Consider the following 19,368-nt stretch of genomic DNA (forward strand, 5'->3'; position numbering starts at 1 on the left):
AGAACCCACGCAGACACAGAGAGAACATGCAAACTCCACACAGAAGGGTCCCAGGAACCCAGGACCTTCTTGCAGTGAGGTGACAGTGTTAACCACTGCACCACCCACTTATACTATAGCTCTACCAATACCACCATTCTCTCACCTCATCTGTGCTAGCTTCTCCTATTGGCCCCCATGACCCTGACAGACCTGTAAAATGTAGGTCAACATTGCTGCTAAAATTTAAAGTTTCAGCCGGTTTGACCTTAAACATAAAGGTCATGGTTGACACCCAAAGAACTGGTCCAAGTGCTTCCCAAGTTCCACCTAAATACCAAACATGAAGGACATCGGGCTATTTGCTGAAGAGTAACTGACTGATTACAGAAAACAAAGACATCTCACTCCTGACTCATCACATATTGGGGCTTTTAGTAAGGAAGGAAATGCAGACATCGAATTGGTTGTGTGTTGTTTCCCTTTAAAATGCATGTTCTGTTACTAAAATTGTCCATTAAACTGATAGAGGTAGCCTGTTCCCTTTTCAGGAAAGCAACAATAAGAGAATGGAGAACAGGAAAATGCAAAAATGAACCAGTTTTTGCATTATGTGGAATGCTGCGACACAAATTGAATACCTTTATCAAAATACTGTGAATTCTAGAGGTTTATTGAATGAAGATAATGAAAAGTTAAAAACATAATGGATTTGGTTAAAGTTCATAAAGATAGAGTTAGAAAGCAGAGGTAGGGGTAAAGGTTTACATGTAAGGTATGAAGCAGAGATATGGAAAAAAAATGAAGTAGGGGTAAGCAGGGTTGGGTTGAAGTTAAAGAAGAGGTAAAAAAAAAAAAAAAAAAGAGGGGATATAGGGACAAATCCAGAGATGTTAAAGGTGGAGCAAAAGAAGAGGAGGCAGTGGGTGAGACACTGGGGTTAAAATATTGGTTTGGGTTAAAGAGGGGTTAAACTTTGTGTTAGAGCAGGAGTGAAGGTAGAAATATAAAAGACAGGCATAACAGAAGAGGCGGAGGAAGATTAGACTTAAAGCCGGGAGGATAAAAAAATCTGGGCTAAGGTAAGAGTCGAGGTGGAGGCAGAAGTGTGATGCAGAGGGAGATGCAGGAGTTCTAGATAGAGGTTGGACATGGATGTGTGTGAGGATGCAGACCACGCTGACTGACTGAAATCCAGGGCTTGTCCTCTGACAGCAGGAGGTTTAGGGGAGGCTTTGGCTGGTCTCTCCTCACAATCATAGCAGGATCTGGATCAGCCTCTAGTTTACATGCTTTGGTGACCTTTACCTCTCTCAAAGCTGTACCAGGCACAGCTCTAGTGGTGTTAGAGTGACCAGGGAGGATGGAGAGGGAGGCGGATGTAAAAGGCTGGAGGACTGCAGCCAGTGGTAGTGGTCCCTGGAGAAGTGGGTGTTCTCTCAATTTTTGGCTTTTTTTTTTCTTAAGTAGTCCAGAAAAATGCCCTGTTTTACAAAAAGTGACATGTAAGACTACTCTATTTAGTTTACCCAAAAATCTGTCAGTGGTAGTTTTCCTTGGCATGACCCTCCCTACTCTGCCTCTATTGCACAGGTGTCAAACATGCTGCCCAGGGGCCAAATCCGGCCCGCCAAAGGGTCCAGTCTGGCCCTTGGGATGAATTTGTGAAATGCAAAAATTACACTAAGATATTTAACAATCCTTTTAGTTCAGGTTCTACATTCAGACCAATTCAATCTCAAGTGGGCAGAACCAGTAAAATACTATCAAAACAACATATAAATGATGACAACTCCAAATTTTCTTTTTGTAAATGTAAATATTTTCATGTATTTACACTAAAACAAAGTATAATTTTGCAAAAAAAATGTGAATAACCTGAACAAATATGAACAACCTGAAATGTCTTAAGAGAAGTCAGTACAATTTTAACAATATTCTGCCTGTTATTAAATGTTTTGTGTGTTTGTAGATCCACTGTGATCTGTAAGTTCTAATGTACATGTGGAAATGATAAACTGAGGCAGAATAGTGTTAAAATTACACTTATTTTTTCAGTTCAAGCCAGGTAAATAGTTGCCATCGATCCAAACCGCCATTGTGGGCCTATCAACGAAACATCAGCGAAGCAGGGTGCCCACCTGAAGACCCCAGTGAAGCTTTTACCCCTACCCCACTCATCACCAAGTGCTGATCAATTAGGGACTGTAATACCAAGTCCTATTAGCTCAACTATCATAATGACATATAAATAATGACAACTTCAAATGTTTCTCCTTGTAAATGTAAATATTTTCATGTATTTACACTAAAACAAAGTATAATTTTGCAAAAAATGTGAATAAAAAATGAAGAAAAGAAATGTCTTAAGAGAAGTAAGTACAATTTTAACAATATTCTGCCTGTTACTAAATGTTTAGTTTGTATTTGTAGATCCACTGTGATCTGTAAGTTATAATGTACATGTGTAAATGATAAACTGAAGCATAATATTGTTAAAATTATACTATTTTTTCAGTTTGTTCATGTTATTCACATCTTTTGAAAGGATAGTTTGTAGATGTAAACCTTTTCATAATGTAAATTAACGTTTTTTGCTCTAAAACATGGAGAAAAGTTGGGAGTTGACATTATTTATGTATTATAATGTTATTATTTTACTGGTTCGGCCCACTGCAGATCAAATTTCGCTGAATCTGGCCCCTGAACTAAAATGAGTTTGACACCCTTGGTCTAATACTGTTTCTGTAGATCTGATACAGGTCCGGCTTTAGGACCCGGGGCAGGCCGGGCTCAGCATCTGGCCACCGTTGTAGAGTCTAAACAGAAGCCGCCACACTGACTCACCGCCCGGTGGCTGACAGAGCTCCGTGTGTCGCCCTGAACACGCCTCATATGTTCAGAAAAGTATCCTCTGAATGGAACAACCAGGGAACTGTTACTGGAAATAAACGAGTGTAAGCGAGGACTGAGAATACCAGACCACATGGAGTCCAAACGGCAAAGTGGTGAGTACAAGACACCTTTGTTTTCATGAATCTGTTTAGAATCATGAGTACAGTCAGAAGTGTAAGAACTTTTAGAAGAAGGACCGATCTGTGGAGAGGAGAGCCGTACTGGGAATCTCCATGGAGGATATGAAAATAATCCAAATACGCATGTGTACATTGTCCAAATTATAAAGTCAGTGCGCAAAACTTATCTTTTCAGGTATTAAAGCCACATAAATCTGAGATCGGACTGTTCTGCTTCACTTTCGTGTAAATAAATAACAACTCAGGATCTTGAAATGTGCGGGATGCGCGGTGCGTCATGCGTCACGCTCCCGGTTTAACGGCTGGAGTAACGGATGATGATGTCATGCGTCGGTGCGTTGGATGTGGATGTGGATGGAGGAGGCATCCTCAGGTAGAGTGATGCAATCTGATACCAACGGAGAAGTGCCCCGTTGGAAGCTGGGACGCAGCGGCGGCAGAGGCTGAATGGCGGCTCTGTCTGTGCGCCTGTAGGCTACAGCCTGGAAACAGGAAGCTACATTATGTTATACCAGCTGATGAAGCTGCGACCTAAAAGGAAAATCTGGCAAAGGAGCACCACAAGTATTAATGCGGAGGAAAACAATGAAAGGGTTTTGTTACAAGTCCACAGCCTATAGGCACACTGTAAAAAATGACTGTAGAATTAACACCAAAAAGTTGTAAAACTGCAATATGAAAAAAACTGTAAGTGACAATACAATGCAAAGTAGTTTATCTGAAAAGGTTTTTGTGTTAGCGATTGAATCAAATATAGCTGTAGTTTTTACAGAAAGAACAAAACCAGATTTGTAAGTAGAAATGATGTATTTCTATTGTTTTTAGAAAATAAAACTGTACATTGAAAAACAATGTGGTGCTGTTTAAATTGCAAGACCATAATGTTGAAATAACGGCCTATTTGCTTTATATATATATATATATATATATATATATATATATATATATATATATATATATATGTATATATATATATATATATATATATATATATATATATATATATAAAAGTTTTATATATATATATATATATAAACTTTATATATATATAAGTTTTATATATATATATACATATATATACATATATATATACATATATATATATATATATATATATATATATATATATATATATATATATATATATAAGTTATATAAAAAAAGGTAAACATTTAACAATGTAACATTTTAAATTTGTAAATTAATGGGTTGGTAGAGTTGGTAGAGCAGCTTGTCCAATAACCAAAGTGTTGGTGGTTCGAATCCTGGCTCCGACTGTCCATATGTCCAAGTGTCCATGGAAGACACTGAACCCTAAATTGCTCCCAGTTGGACCTGGTGGTTTTGGAAAGTGCTTTGGACACCATGAAGGTGTAGAAAATGTGCTAAATAAGTGCAGTCCATTTACCATTTAAATCCAATGTTAAATATACATGTTTAAAATGTTAAATCTACATGTTACTCCATAAATATGTTTACAGTTGGATGTGTTTTTTACAGTATTGTCCTGGCAACCACAGCTGCCAGTTTTTTTCCGTAAAAACAACAGGATTTTTTTTACAGTGCACATGGTCTGATAGTGAGATGGGAGTTCTGTGCGTTTCACCTCAACAAACATGTCAGATCAACTAAAAAATGGATAAACTGACTTGAATAAATAGCTGCAATTTTAAAACCTAGTTAATTATTTAAAACTACTTAGAAGTTTGATCACCCCCCCTTGGTATGTAGGTTAATATCATGCAATAATAATCAGTTGAAGTGCCTGTTACCAAATGACTGTGTTCACAGTACTGTCTTTATTTTACTTTGTAGTCTACTGTTTATGACATCTGACTACTTGGCAATGAAGCACAACACAAGCTGTTTCTTCACTGTAGCTTAAGTGTTGTTTGGCCAAAGAGTTGTGCAGCTGTGCATGCCAGAAGAAAACATTTGCACTGTGGAAAAAATACGAGAGTTGTGGTCCAAAAGCACAACTGCACTAAAGCTGTAGTTGTAAAATGTTTTGGGTAAATTGCAGAGCACAATTGCAAATCACTCAGTACATATTAATGAAGGAGGAAAAAGAGGGCATGGAACTGTATGAGGTTTTTAATACTGTATGTATTGTAACAGTTAATTGCACACACCCACATAGCAGTTCTGACTGTTAAACTGTCACCAGCCTTGACCTCGACCATGGTTCCCTTACATTTCCTTTTCCTTTTCCTCCTCCTCTCTCAGTGACCCCCCCCCCCCTTCTCTCTCCCCAATCTCTCTCTCTTTTCCCTTTTGCTGTTTGAAAGTTCATAACCTTCTCTGGATTCATTCTTAACCCATACTGTTTATACAGGAAAGACAGTGACCATCACTTTCTCAAGTTCATTTCCTACATTTTCAGTTTAAGAGTGTGAACTGCGTTGCAGATCTGCATTTGCTGAACTTTAGAGCAGCCGTTCTATATGTCCCTCCTGTTTGGGTCTGTTGAAGGTGGAGAGTTAATAGTGTCGCTACCATCGATGTCAACGCTGTCCTGAAACAAACCCAGTCAAGTCATAATTGTTCTTTGGCTCATGTTGAACTCGTGATGAATTTATACAAATCCATTCTTGCGTGAGCGTGAAGCATATATTTTTCTTGAGCTGATTAACCAAGGCGTGTATCTTTCTTCAGGTCACAACAGTGGCTTCATACCTGTGGTCGTTTACCTGACACAAACAGCAGTCTGGGTTACAAATTAAGCTCACGCAGTGCCACAAAGTTTGTTTGAGCCAGTGTCATGTGCCTGGTTTCTATCTGTGGGAAGTGATAAGATACAAAAAGAATGTGAAAAAGACTGAATTCCACCGGCTGTTTCTTTTTAAAGATCTTGTCAGCCTGGTTCGGATGGGACTTTTAAAGCGCCTAACCCCAGACGGGCAGTGACACCATTTACTGTTGTCACGAAAAAAACATGAATTACGGGAGGCTTGGTTTCTGAAGTGGACTTTTGTCTTAGAGGGAGCTGCTGGGCCTGCCAAGACTTGAACTCTGACCTCTGTCTGAAGGCGATGGGTGTCTGGAGAAGGAGGAGAGAGAGGGATGGAAGGCAGACGAGGGAAAGGAGTTAAAAGGAGAAAACCAGAGAGAGAGAGAGAGAGAGGGAAGAGGGAGGGAGAGAAAGAAAGGAGTGGAAAGGAGAATGTGGGATCTGGAGGGAGCTGAGCCACTGGGAGTGTGGGGGCAGGAAGAGGACGCCTGCTGTAGAGGCCTTAAATTCTCTTGACATGAAAAAGGCATGAAAAACACAAGAATTTCTTAACTTCTTAATATCCACCAACCCTAAGGCATCTTACAAGGCAACGGACGCAACCCTAGGCTGTAGTGTGAGGTCAAATGCATGTATTAGACTTAATTTGAAGGGAAGCATCTTCTAGTTTCTGTGTTTAACATGTAGCTGAAACACAACCCAAACTATATCAAACAAGGTTCAAATGTAACCCTAACCCTTAACTACAACCCTAACCTTCAAATGTCTTACCAGTGATATGGTGGATCTGCAGGACCCCCCCAAAAATGGCAGAATTTGAAGCATATGTCTTCTTTCTAAAGCAGCTCTCTCCTGTTGGTCCAAATAAAAAGGCTAAATATAATCACAGATGTCTTGTCTTGTTTCATACTACGACAGAAAAGATGAGATTCTTTTCCAAGCCTCCATCTTGGACCATAGATCACAGCTGTAGAATGACGTCTGAGGAAGTCTTAAATTGTCAGTCCCATATTTAACTCCATACCTGACTGACAACACATGAATTCACCCATTAATTCTAATTTTATTTCAGACCACATAAATTACAATATCCTGAAAGGTAATACTGTGTATTTTTTGCCCAATGATATCAAAAACTATCAAGCAGTGCAGCTTTAAATGTTCCGTGGCGGACATAGAAGTTATCAGTCGTTGAATTAACCACCCACAGTATTTAGGTAATCTTTTATGAAAACATTACATTTTCTAATCTAGTGCTTGACTATTTTTTTGTATTTGTTACTCCTTTATGACAGTAAAGTTTATTTTTGGATTATGGACCAAACAAGTAATTTGAAAACATCATTTTTGCTTTTGGAAACCAAAATCAATAATTTACAACTTTTTTGACATTCATAAACAAAGACACTAATCAGTTCATTGAGGAAAAAATCCCCCATTTAATAAAAAATGAAAGTAATCATTATTTGCAGGTCTAATATGTGGCTCACACAGATAATTAGTTGAATGAGGTTACTGCTTCACCAAGTGTTCATGAAGCAGGATGACTCAGATGTGTGAGGGAGGGTTAAATGTGTAATAGATGGGAGTGAAAACCTCAGGTCAGGAGGATAAAAGTCTCTTAAAAGGATCCTCTCTTTGTCCTCCTGCTGCACATCCACATTATGTGGTGAGATAAACGGCAGGGCGGTGATGAGTTATAGCTGTTTTGTTGTGAGCTGCAACCAAACATGCTAAATCAGTTGAAATGGGAGTCGCATGGCTCAGGTCTCATGACTGACCCTCTTCAGGAAGCCTGTCTGAGGAGAGCACTGAAAAAAATGCACGTAAAAACACACATAAACACAATTTTGAAGTACTCTTGTGACCGTATATGTGGCCGGTATAGGATGCACACTAACAGAGAGATCAATAAGGCCTGTGTGCTGTGAGTGTGCGTTTTTATTTTCATCAACGTCTGAGCCCATTCGAGGGGGAAGTCTGCACTGTGTGTATGTGTGTGTGTGTGTATATGTGTGTGTGGATCGAGGGGTTACAAAGATCCCTCTGTGGGTGAGGGCGACCACAAGCCTCCAGAACAGCTGATTCTCAGCCTCTGAACCCTCTGGTCCCCTGAGAGAATGAAAGAGAGAGAAAGATATGTACACAGACTTAGAGCACAGGGAGTGGGAGAGCAAATGCAGAGATGGCCTTGACTGTGTAAAGTTAGACTTTACACAGAAAATAGACCAAAGGTTGACTCTGAAACTCCATGAGACCACCACCACCTTTGTTTACACTGTGGCCGACTGCATCCTATCTATTGTCGGCCCTATTTTTAGTCCAACGGCCCAAAGGTCTGATGTTTGGTCCGACTATTGGTATTAGTTGGCGTCTGTCGTCCATCTGTCTGTAAACACGTTTTCAAGAAACTTCTTCTCCAAAACCGTTAACCACAGTCAGTTGAAATTCATAGCAGAGGTTCCTTGGGTAAAGGTCTACCAAGTTTTTTTCACAGAATTGAGAAATATTGATTTTTTTTATTTTTTAATGAATTTTTGAACTTCCCCATTGGTTTGTAATGGGACACATTTTAAAGTGCTATAACTTGAAAACAGTTGAAGATATTGGTATAATTACTATTGGCAATAGATAGAAAGGCACATATGGGCTTTCATTTTGTGCCATGACCTTTGACATTGAGTGACCTTGAAAGGTCAAACCCAAGTTCATCTATGTCCAAATTTCTAGAAACGTCTTCTCCAATGCCATCAGCCAGAAGCAATTAAAATTCATAGCAGAGGTTCCTTGGGGAAAAGTCTACCAAGTTTGTTCAAAGAATTGAGAAATATAGATTTTTTGAAATTTTTATGAATTTTTTCAATTTTTTAAATCCCCATTGTTTTATAGTGGAAAAATTTCAAAGTGCTATAACTTCAAAACAGTTGAAGATATTGATATAATTACTATTGGCGATAGATAGGAAGTCACATATGGGCTTTCATTTGGTGCCATGACCTTTGACCTTGAGTTACCTTGAAAGGTCAAATGAATGTCAGTTAATGTCTTTGAATATGCTGTTGGACTACAAGACCCTTGGTCCTATTTTTAGCATGAAGTATAAAAGATTGTAGAGAAGAGAAGCAGAGGAATAGATCTGTAATTTAAATGATGGATAGCTTAGACCAGTGGCTCCCAACCTTTTTTCTTGTGTGGTTTAACCCTAAACAAGTTAAACTACAACTTTATGTTTATGTTTATGCATTTGGCAGACGCTTTTTTCCAAAGCGACTTACAGGGGAAAACCAATTAAATCACTCAATCAATCAAATTTTATTTGTATAGTGCCAGATCGCAACAAAAAAGTAATCTCATGACACTTTATATATAGAGTTGGTCAAAACCAGACTCTAAGCCAGTTTACAGAAACCCAACAGAATCCTCCAGGAGCAAACACTTGTGACTTTACCAAACACTTGTGACCTTACCAACTTTACCAAACTGTTAGATTCTGCTTATGCAAACATATTTGCTTGTGTAAAATTTAGTGTGATCTAATTACAAAAACAGAATAAAATATGAATAATTATGCTTCTGTTGATGTGCAATCACAATAAAACAAGGAGCATTTTGATTCTGTTAATTTTTTAGAAACTGTGAAACAGAGATAGAGAAAACCAAAATAATAATAATTTAATTTAAAAAAAAAACACCCAACACATTGAGAAACCCAAGAGAAAGCACATAATTCAACACAGATTCCAAGGAGTTGACGTGCAGTATGACACTGCGGCCCTTCTAACTAGTTACAGACTAACCACAGTGTGGCAGATTGTCTCAAAGAGTCTTTTTCTCAATGATATAGTGAATGTTATTTTCTCTAAATTGTGTTGCATCATGCAATTCCTCCAGCCACATATCAGACATGAGCTGCTTCTCAGATGTTTTGCAGACAGTGAGACAGTGAACTCATCACTTAAAATTACCCACTGAACCTTTAACATAAATTATTTTATGAAAGTGTCTATTGTTCTTGTCACGCAAAACAATTATTACCATGAGCGAATTCCACTATGTATTCTTATTTAAATTTTTTTGAAAAATGAACATGGGGGGAAAAGACAAAACAACATGGTTTAATGATGCAACAAGATGAAAACAATGGAATAAGACAAAAAAAGTTAAATTTAAGGAAAACAAAAGTAAAGTGACATAAAATACATAACACACAAGCAATGCAAAACAAACATTATAATAGTCACATGATATAACTAGAAGCACTCGGAGAGCGCAGACCTCCGCCAAGGCTGATCAGTGGGTCCCCCCGTGGGCCCCCCCACCCCCGATCACCCCCAAAAGTTAATCATTTCTTCCTTATCCCATTTCCAACAAACCCTGAAAATTTCATCAAAATCTGTCCATAACTTTTTGAGTTATGTTGCACACTAACGGACAGACAAACAAACCCTGGCAAAAACATAATCTCCTTGGCGGAGGTAAAAATGAAGTCATATAGAGAAAAAATAAAAGCAGACATATGTTGTCTGATTTTGAAATTTACTACTTATTTTATTCATTTTCTTTATTTCTATATTTTTTATATATACACATGTATTATTTATCCTTGACAATAATTTTTTTCAGGGAGATCTGGTCAAGAAAGCACGTCAGTCCAAATGAAATACAGGAAAATTCGAATGAAAACTGTAGCACAGGTAAAGGACAACAGGTGAAAACAAAAATGAGAAGCAAGAAGGGAAAATGCATTTAAAAAATCCAGTTTAGGAAAAACAATTACTCTGTTCGGTTACAGACCTTTTAACCGTTAATGAACAAGTAAAAAACAATGTAAGAGTCAGAAGGGTTCCATTTGTGATTTTCTGTGACATTGGCATCTTATAGATATGTCCTTTTAACTTTTATATTTTGAATACATTTCAGAGCTTATGCGTTTTAATTTTTCCATGCCAGTATCTTTACTTCCATTGGAGTAAAAGTGGGAGGAAGAGAAAGTGAGAAAGGATGAGAGTCACAGTAGGATGAGGGGAGTGTCAAGATCACGAAGGAGTGGAGAGAAGCTTCTGTCGACAGCTACGACAGGAAACCACAGCTGCTGGACAATGTACACACACACACACACACACACACACACACACACACATACACACAGCTGCTGAAGATACAGTATATCCTCTAACCCTGAACGACCACAGATCGAAACGATGCAGCTGTGGTCCGCCACGCCCACCTTAGACTGTGTGTGGGTGTGTGTAAGTTCCTGTTTTGTTTTCTGTTTGAGTTTCTGACATTGCATTGTTTGCTCGGGTCTTGTGGAGCATTGTTTTCATCTAATTTTGGCCATAGTGAGGACAATAGGGTATTGTGGAATGGGTGAAAGAGGCTATGGGAGTGCGAGGGCTTTTCTCTCACTCTGTGTGAATGAGAGAGATTAAAAGAGTTTTTGATCTTAACTCAGCTCCTCGACCAGCACTTTCTTTGATTTCCAGGTTTTCCAGCTGAATTTCATAGTTCAGCAGCAAGCAAACTTGCTTTCAGTTGTAGATCATTAGATTTGTATTTGTATTTATCTAGTTACAGGACAGTGTGTATTGGCATTAGTTACAAAGAACAAGATGCATGCAGCAGATTTAGCAGAGAAGCTAATTTCCATCTGTTGTCCTGGACAAATGACTAGCATAACAAACATCACTTAGATTACAAAGTCATAATATACTGGAAGAAAACCGTTAAACATGACAGATATAAGAAAGTCTGCTCAGATTGAACAGCTTCAGCCAAATACATAAAATACATTCAATACATACAGTACATTCTAAAAATACACTAACTTTCCTAGAGCAAGAATAAGATATAAAAGATAGAACGAGGAGAGAAGAGAAAGAGAAGAAAAAAACAAAAAAAGAGCAAGAAGAATAAATAAATAAATATAAAAATAAGCTAATTGTGCAATTGCAAACCAGACATAGAAAAGTACAAGTAAAAACTATTGAGCTAAAAACTTCAATAGAACTAACCAAGACAGTTTATACAATACATGTGTGCACACATTAGTACAGTACTGGATTTGTTTGACCAGACTGGAGTCTTTGCCATAGACGTAAGATGCAGCAGCTGTACATTTTGGACAAAGGTAAAATACATCATAATCATTCTTTACCATACCTGTCCTGCAAACCATAGTCTCCAGACATAATAGAACATGAGTTTTTGGGATGGACCTCCCAACAAAAAATCACATCATTTTTAAACCTTATGCCACAACATATTTTAGTCAGAATAAAACACACTGCCCAGTGCTAAGCCAATTTTCTGGTGTGATTTATTCAAACTGAACAAAAGACAAAGGGTCAAAAGGGACTTTTTCTCTCATATTCTTCAGATCAGTGGTTTATGAAGAAGTAAATTAGTTTCCCACTGGAGTGCACAGTGGCTTAAAAGAAAAGTCTCTGTTTTATGATCTCTGCTGAGGCCAGCGTCCCTCACTGAAGTGTCTTTGAACTCGCACTTTGTGTGAAATGACATTTTAAAGCCAAAAATGACAAAAGATTTAATGTTTCCCCAAAATATTATTCTTGGTAGTGTTTAACCATTGGGGCCATCATGGAATAATAAAACTTTCCACAAAACCCAAATGGAAATGAGCTGATTTAAGCATTTGGCAGCTCAGAATGAGACACTCCACCTGTTTCAGGCAGTGAATGTTTGTCACATTAAAATGAATCAGTCAAAAGGGTGATGCATTAATGAGTTTTACATACTGTCAGTGAAGATTAGACAAAAACACAAAACAGCCCAGAAACATCCTCGATCATAAATCAATCATCTGTGTTTTCCCCTCTCAAACGTCTGATATAAATAAGTGTGTTGCAGCCAGTTTAGTAACAATATCCAACCTATCTCAAGTGGAATTACAGATACTCTTCTTTACTTTGGCTCTGGTTCCTTAAGGGAAGGAAGTGTTTTGCCCCCCCCCCCCCCCCCCCCCCCCCCCCCCCCCCCCCCGGTCTTCTTCTCTCTGACTCTACCCCCCTCCCCTCCAAACCTCTCTCTTTGTCAGCCCTGTGCAGGCAGGATGTGTAAGAGTGTGTCAGAGACTTTGGAACAGTGTCAAGGTCAACACAACACACACATAGACACACACGCAGGGACACACAGGATGTCAGCGTCGAACATGGAAAACATAACTTTTAAAAGAAAGTTAGAAATGTCCAGGCTAGAGTCGAGTTTTGTTCTGAGGACGTCCTGGAAGAAAGGAACAGTAAAAAAGAGCAACACAAAGAAGAAAAATTAGGGCAGATAAATAAATAGAGGGTTATGTTACTGTAGGATGGTAAATATTCCTTTCCTCTCAGCTGTTGCAACAGGCGGTGGGCTGAGTATCAAACTGACTGCCCTGCAGACCCCTCTGTGGCAGCTTTCCTTAGACTTACACGGTACCCTCACAGTACCCTACCCAGTCTGGCACTTTGTACATGTGAATTAAAGGTTGACCAACATGTATATTTTGGAGGTAAATTATTATTTATCACAAGACTGATATTTGCAGCATAAACATAACATAATAAGTTACTTCTTCTTCCTCTTCCTCTTCCTCTTCTTCTTCAGGACATTATATGGACAGAGACGACTGTAGCAGCTACATTATCTAATCATCAGTCAACCCTAATGTAGTATGAATGCAGCCATCGTAGCCATGTTTAGAGCCTGTATGGCCATTTACCCCATCATTTAATTGTCACTCTTCATTTTTATGGTTCACAGTGGTGATGGAGCGCCTAGTGAATGAGCTTAGTGTCCTGCTGAAGATGCTGGACCAGGAGACGGTCAGTCCGGCCACAGCTGATAAGATGGCCTCCATTCGTAACATCCTGGACACGGTGCAGCTATCAGGTACGTAGTAAGGGGGAAAATGGTATGGTGTTGTAACATGTATGTCTAGATAGTATCATGGTGTGGAAATAGGGCTGCTCCGACTAAAAACTATGTGTATGTTTAGGGGGTTAAGAAAAAGGATTACAGTCCAGGGCTGAGAGAGTATGTTATAAGTAACAGTGGTAACACTTTGCTGTATATATCCTGTGTATCAGAGAGATACATAGGAGCCACAATATTAAGCCTCTATTATATAAATACATTTTATCTATACACAAAGGGAAATGCTTGATAATGACACCAGCAAAAGAGGAAATGTCTCTTAATATTTATCACAGAGTCTGTGTGAACATTTTGTTAATTTATTTCAACACAGTATTTCAACAGAATGGATAAGCTTTGACTCCTAGAGCTTGTTTATCTAATGTTTCAATGAGCCACTATTGAAAGTGGATAATGTTTGGTTACTTCCAGGGGCAAGGACCTCAGGTCTAAAATGAAGCCAATATTAAACATCTTGATGTCATAATATCGCTGACAGCCGCTGTTTGGTCGGCGCCAAAAGCCTGGGCTCCCATAGCCCTTCATTGAACTTATCTCTAAAAACACTAGGACAGTCTTCTTTTTTTTTTTTTCAAGAGTCTGTCTAGACTCAGTCGTTTCATTTAGAACCTTTAAACTGATCTGGTGGTCGATTTTAAATTATTGCTCCCTTAATCAGATGTCAGATCAAATAGCAGTTGTGTTGTCAGGCTTTGATTGACAGGTATGTATTGTTGTGCAGGGTTTCCTCCAGGATTTTTTGAAACTGTAGGAGAGGGGTTTGCCCCCCCCCCAAGAAAAAACATAATCACCACTTAAAACTTTTAGAAATAAATAAATAATTTATTTAAAACAAACATAATGTAGCCTTATCTAATGGCACAGTTTGCAGCCAGGCTCAGAGCACTTGATTTTTATTGTTTTGTGAAAGAAGAGCTCTAAGGTTCTGCTGTACGGAATTCCCTGTGCTTAGTTTTTTTCTTTGCCCTCTCTTCTCCTGCTCTCTCCTCTTCCCTGCTACTCTCTCCTGCTCTACCCCTCTGCTTTTCTCTCCTCCACTACTTCTGACTGTTTAGTAAACAGGCAACAAGTGTTATATTCTTCACTAATATCGTGCAGTTAATGTTAGAAACATTTAAATATTACACTTGCCATGGTACTCATCGATATCACTTCTATTCCTTAGAACTTGAAGACATAAAGTCATGATGAATAAAGAACATTGAACCTCTCTGTTATTGCTATCACCTGACTCTCCCTTGGGTTCCTTCCTCTTCCTTTCATAATATTTTAATGTCGGCTTACTCATCTGAAAATGCAACCAAGAATGGGTCATTACAGAAAACTACCTGACATCGTTCTGTTCTTCGAAACATAACTGTAACGTCACCTGAAATTATTAACATTGACGTTAACATTAGGGTCGTTTTCACAGGCTTCAGCAAAATATTCATTAAACTTATTTTTGCTTAGGCACATTATCATTTCTGTCACCCTTTTCTCTCTCCATTTACTCCGCTCTGTCGCCTCTTTGGGGCCACTCTTGAGCGAGCCGCAGTAGAGCCGGACAGGAAATTGAGTCTCCAGAGTTCGTTTTTCAAAATGAAGTTATTTGCAGAGCATGGATATTTCATGAGTACAATTTCACACTTTTATAATGGTCAGTAAATGTGCACAAATATAGACTTTATGTTTATATGGATCCACTCATACAATATAATTTACATCTGTAATATCTGAAAAAAAAATCATAATTCTGACAGCGTTATGGCTTTTATTTTTATATTTACATGTAACGGAAACCCTGTTGTGGTTAATAGGTTCCACAAATGAGACTGTAAAATGACTTAACTTGCTCTTTGTTAATTAATGCTTTCTGACGTTTACTACTTTATACAGTCAGCAAGTTAGCATCTAGCATTAGCTCACCCATTCTACCTCGTTCTGTGCAAATATAGACTTTATCTTTATATGGAGCCACTCATACAATATAATTTACATCTGTAACATCTGAGAAAAAAATCATAATTCTGAAGGCATTGTGGCTTTTATTTTAATCATGTACATGTAGCGGAAACCCTGTTGTGGTTAATAGGTTCCACAAACGAGACTGTAAAATGACTTAACTTGCTCTTTTTTAATTATTGCTTTCTGATGTTTACTACTTTACACAGTCAGCAAGTAAGCATGTAGCATGACCTCTTGCGTTCTACCTCTTTTGTCCAAATATGGTCAATTGTTTGTCCAAAAGACTAACATGACAACAGCCAAATCACAAACTACTGGCCTCAAAACAGCAGTTCAGAGTCACAATCGTGGTGTTACCTACTGTACACATTTCAGATGTTTTTCCATGTTTGAGGCTGCAGAATGGGAGAATATTCTGCTTTATCACTCATCTTCAGGTGAATGCTTTTAAAGTTTGCATGTCACCTTCTTGGGGTCATCCTTTACCCTCTCAAAATGATCCAACACCACCAATGTATGAAAATAAATAATAACTGGCTGTGTAAATGATAATGTTTGATGATCGACCAAGTCTCTTTTCCCCAACTAGTGTTTGGTCAGCTAAGCTTCATGTGTTTTATTGCAGCTGGTACTTCACTGAGTCTGAATAGTGTGATGTTTCTGTGCTTTTGTTTCTACTTCCAGATCTGAACACTGAACACAAAGCAATAAATTACTTTTGCCAGAGCGGCTTGTTTTTATTTTAACATCACTGTGTGTGAATAGAGTTTTCAGACAGCGGCTTTGTTTATCATGTTAAGTCTGACACCACATCGTCGTACTATGCACCCTTTAACAGCACCACAACATAAGGAGGTCTTAATTACAGTTGCGCACAGACAATGTAAATTATAGGATTATGTGAGGTGAAATTATAAATAAAACTGCTATTCTCTTATACTTATACTATACTTCACTTATAAATATCCATGTGCATGTGAATTTCTGAAATGTTCAGCCAAAGAAATCCCATGAAAGTGGAGAAACTTTGTTGTCAAAAGTCGATGCACTGACTGTATGACCTCTGTGGCTTTGCGTCGATGCGCAAAGGACATAACAAAAACAGAAGAAACACACAAGAAACCACAGTGTGTATGACATGAAATCTTATTGGGGTCTTTACAGTAGAGTGTTGTTTATCTCAGACAATCCAACATGTCAGAGAGGATAAAAGGATTAATGTAAGCGGATAATGAAATGTGAAGTTTAAAGAGGATAATGAGAGGAGGTCAATGAAAGGAGAATAGGAAAACACCAAGTCACAACAGCAAGTGTGGCAACAAAACCCAATGTTTGCGCACGTTTCAGATCATTTACACTGTGACTTGGTATAATCCACTGCAGTTTTTATCATGTTTTTGGTATGAATACATCCTAAAAATCAACAAGGTTTGACTTCTAGCAAACGCCACTTCACATCTTAAATACTTTTTGCTCTTTTCACACTCTTACAAGTTGTCTAATGCAACTAAAAAACTTAAAAGGTCTAGGAAATACATAGTCACAGTTTAATATTGATGCTAATTTACAACCGTCGCTTGCCTATTTGCAGCATGTCTATAGACTCTGATAATCCTCACTCTAGAGGCTGGAGTCTAAGCCCCGGTCTTAACCCTAAATCTGATCCTATTTTTACTCCTAATTTGTCTTTTCCACAGTCAATGGTTCAGACGTCTACATGAACAGCTGTCTCTATGGCAACGGGACAAGCTTTGTTGAGTCTCTGTTTGAGGACTTTGGTGAGTACATCATCAAATATTTAACAGTTTACACGGGTTATTAGGAAATTATAGGCACATGTGAGATGTATTTATTTTAAGGACAGGAAAACACTAGAAAGAAAATAATACAGCACTTAAATTACAGAAACTTTAAATTCTGTTAGATAATCTTAGTGTGACTTCCAGGGCCACCATTGTTTTAGCACCTTTAAAACACATTAACCCTGTGCTTATTCCACCAGACTGTGATTTGCACATGCTCAGTGCATCCCCAGTGGAGCAGAAAGACTATAAAGAGGAAGAGGAGAAGACTCATCCTAATAAATCTGTAAGTTTTCTGAGGCATGGACACATTTGTACACATTTGTCCTCCACATTAATACAAATACTTTTCTAAATGGATACTTTTCATGAAGCTCATATCTAATTCCATTATAACACATTATGACCATACTTATAATGCATCTGTAATCAGCCTACTGTGCCGTATAATCATGGTCATAAGCACTCAGAATCATTCATAATGTTTTATGCTTTTTATGTTTTTGCTTTTAACAATATCGCATTGTTATGCCAATGTTTATAATGGGAAAGAAATTAATTTATCTAATATTGTCATTTCAAGCACATGCTTATTTCGCACAGCAATAATGTTCGTGTGTTCATTGTGGGCTGACATTTTAGTTTTTAAAATCTTCAGAAAAATTTTCTCCATTAAAGTGATGAAAAACCACTATGTGTGTGATGAGAAGCTAAAATGTAGAGTAAGATGTTTGTTGTGTAAAGTATCTACATTAGTCTTTATAGGGCCTTTATATTAACTACTTTGTGTACTGTTTGCCAGACTCCAACCGACACCCCGCCTCCGCTGCCAACTACACCACTGCCTGATGACTACTACGAAGAGGCCGTTCCTCTAGATCCTGGATCCAACCCTCAGTACTTCACCACCAATATGCACAGTCAGTTCTGTACACAAACACACAGATGCATAAATAATTGTAAATACTTGTCAAATTTGTTACTTAAATCATCTTTTCTCTGTTGTAGCTTCCAGGAACTCTGTTGAGGATGCCTACTATGAGGACGCAGACAATAACTACCCCATCACTAGGATTAATGGACCTCCCAAAAACTCCTGTGAGTCTGTGGTGTCCTCATCTGATTCATGCTTCATAACCACTGTCAAAGAATATCTGGAAAGAATGAGGGAATGGAATCAGGAAATGTCTTCTAAACTGATCATCAGTGTTTTTTGTTTTTTTTTGGTTCAGACAATGACTCAGATGCTTTGAGCAGTTCTTACGAGTCTTACGAAGAGGAGGACGATGAGGCCAAAGGGAGGGACCAGCCCCAGAGGTGGACAACCGAGGAGAGCTCAGAAGGACCGGTTAGAGACTGTCGTATCTGTGCCTTCCTCCTGCGCAAGAAACGCTTTGGCCAGTGGGCTAAACAGCTGGTTGTTGTCCGTGATAATAAACTGCAGGTGAATAGAAATGTTTGTGGGCTTTAAACTAATTAATTGTCAGTCTGGTGTTGTTTATTTGCAATAAACTAGTTTGATGGAGCGACACGGTGGTGCAGTGGATAGCACTCGTGCCTCACATCAAGAAGGGTCCTGGGTTCGATGGGTGTGGGACCTTTCTGTGTGGAGTTGGCATGTTCTCCCACGTGGGTTCTCTCCGGGTACTACGGCTTCATCCCACCATCCAAAGACATGCACTGATAGGTTAATCGGTTAATCTAAATTGCTCATAGGTGTCAATGTGAGAGTGATTGTTTGTCTCTATATGTTAGCTCTGTGATGAACTGGCGACATGTCCAGGGTGTACCCCGCCTTCGTCCATAAGTAGCTGGGATAGGCTCCAGGAACCCCTCTGACCCTAGTGAGGATAAAGCTGGTTCAGAAAATGAATGAATGAATAGTTTGAAGGATGCAACAAAGCTCTGAAAAAGAGCCTGATCTTGAGCCAGTAGGACA

At 38.6% G+C, this 19,368-nt stretch overlaps 1 protein-coding gene across 2 annotated transcripts in view; it reads left to right on the forward strand.

Annotated features, from left to right (window-relative positions):
• Positions 1–2,804: 2,804 nt before the first annotated feature.
• Positions 2,805–19,368, forward strand: part of LOC115433215 (actin filament-associated protein 1-like 1) — a 29,540-nt gene continuing 12,976 nt past the window's right edge. For both annotated transcript variants that reach the window (XM_030154502.1, XM_030154503.1), the window contains exons 1-7: positions 2,805–2,987; positions 13,507–13,635; positions 17,325–17,405; positions 17,630–17,715; positions 18,232–18,349; positions 18,438–18,527; positions 18,662–18,873. In XM_030154502.1, the coding sequence (XP_030010362.1) occupies positions 2,966–2,987; positions 13,507–13,635; positions 17,325–17,405; positions 17,630–17,715; positions 18,232–18,349; positions 18,438–18,527; positions 18,662–18,873 (738 nt within the window). In that variant the 5' untranslated portion in view covers positions 2,805–2,965. The remainder of the gene's footprint in view (positions 2,988–13,506; positions 13,636–17,324; positions 17,406–17,629; positions 17,716–18,231; positions 18,350–18,437; positions 18,528–18,661; positions 18,874–19,368) is intronic.

This window comes from Sphaeramia orbicularis, chromosome 14 (genome assembly GCF_902148855.1).
Source record: "Sphaeramia orbicularis chromosome 14, fSphaOr1.1, whole genome shotgun sequence".
In the NCBI taxonomy this organism is placed as follows: domain Eukaryota; kingdom Metazoa; phylum Chordata; class Actinopteri; order Kurtiformes; family Apogonidae; genus Sphaeramia; species Sphaeramia orbicularis.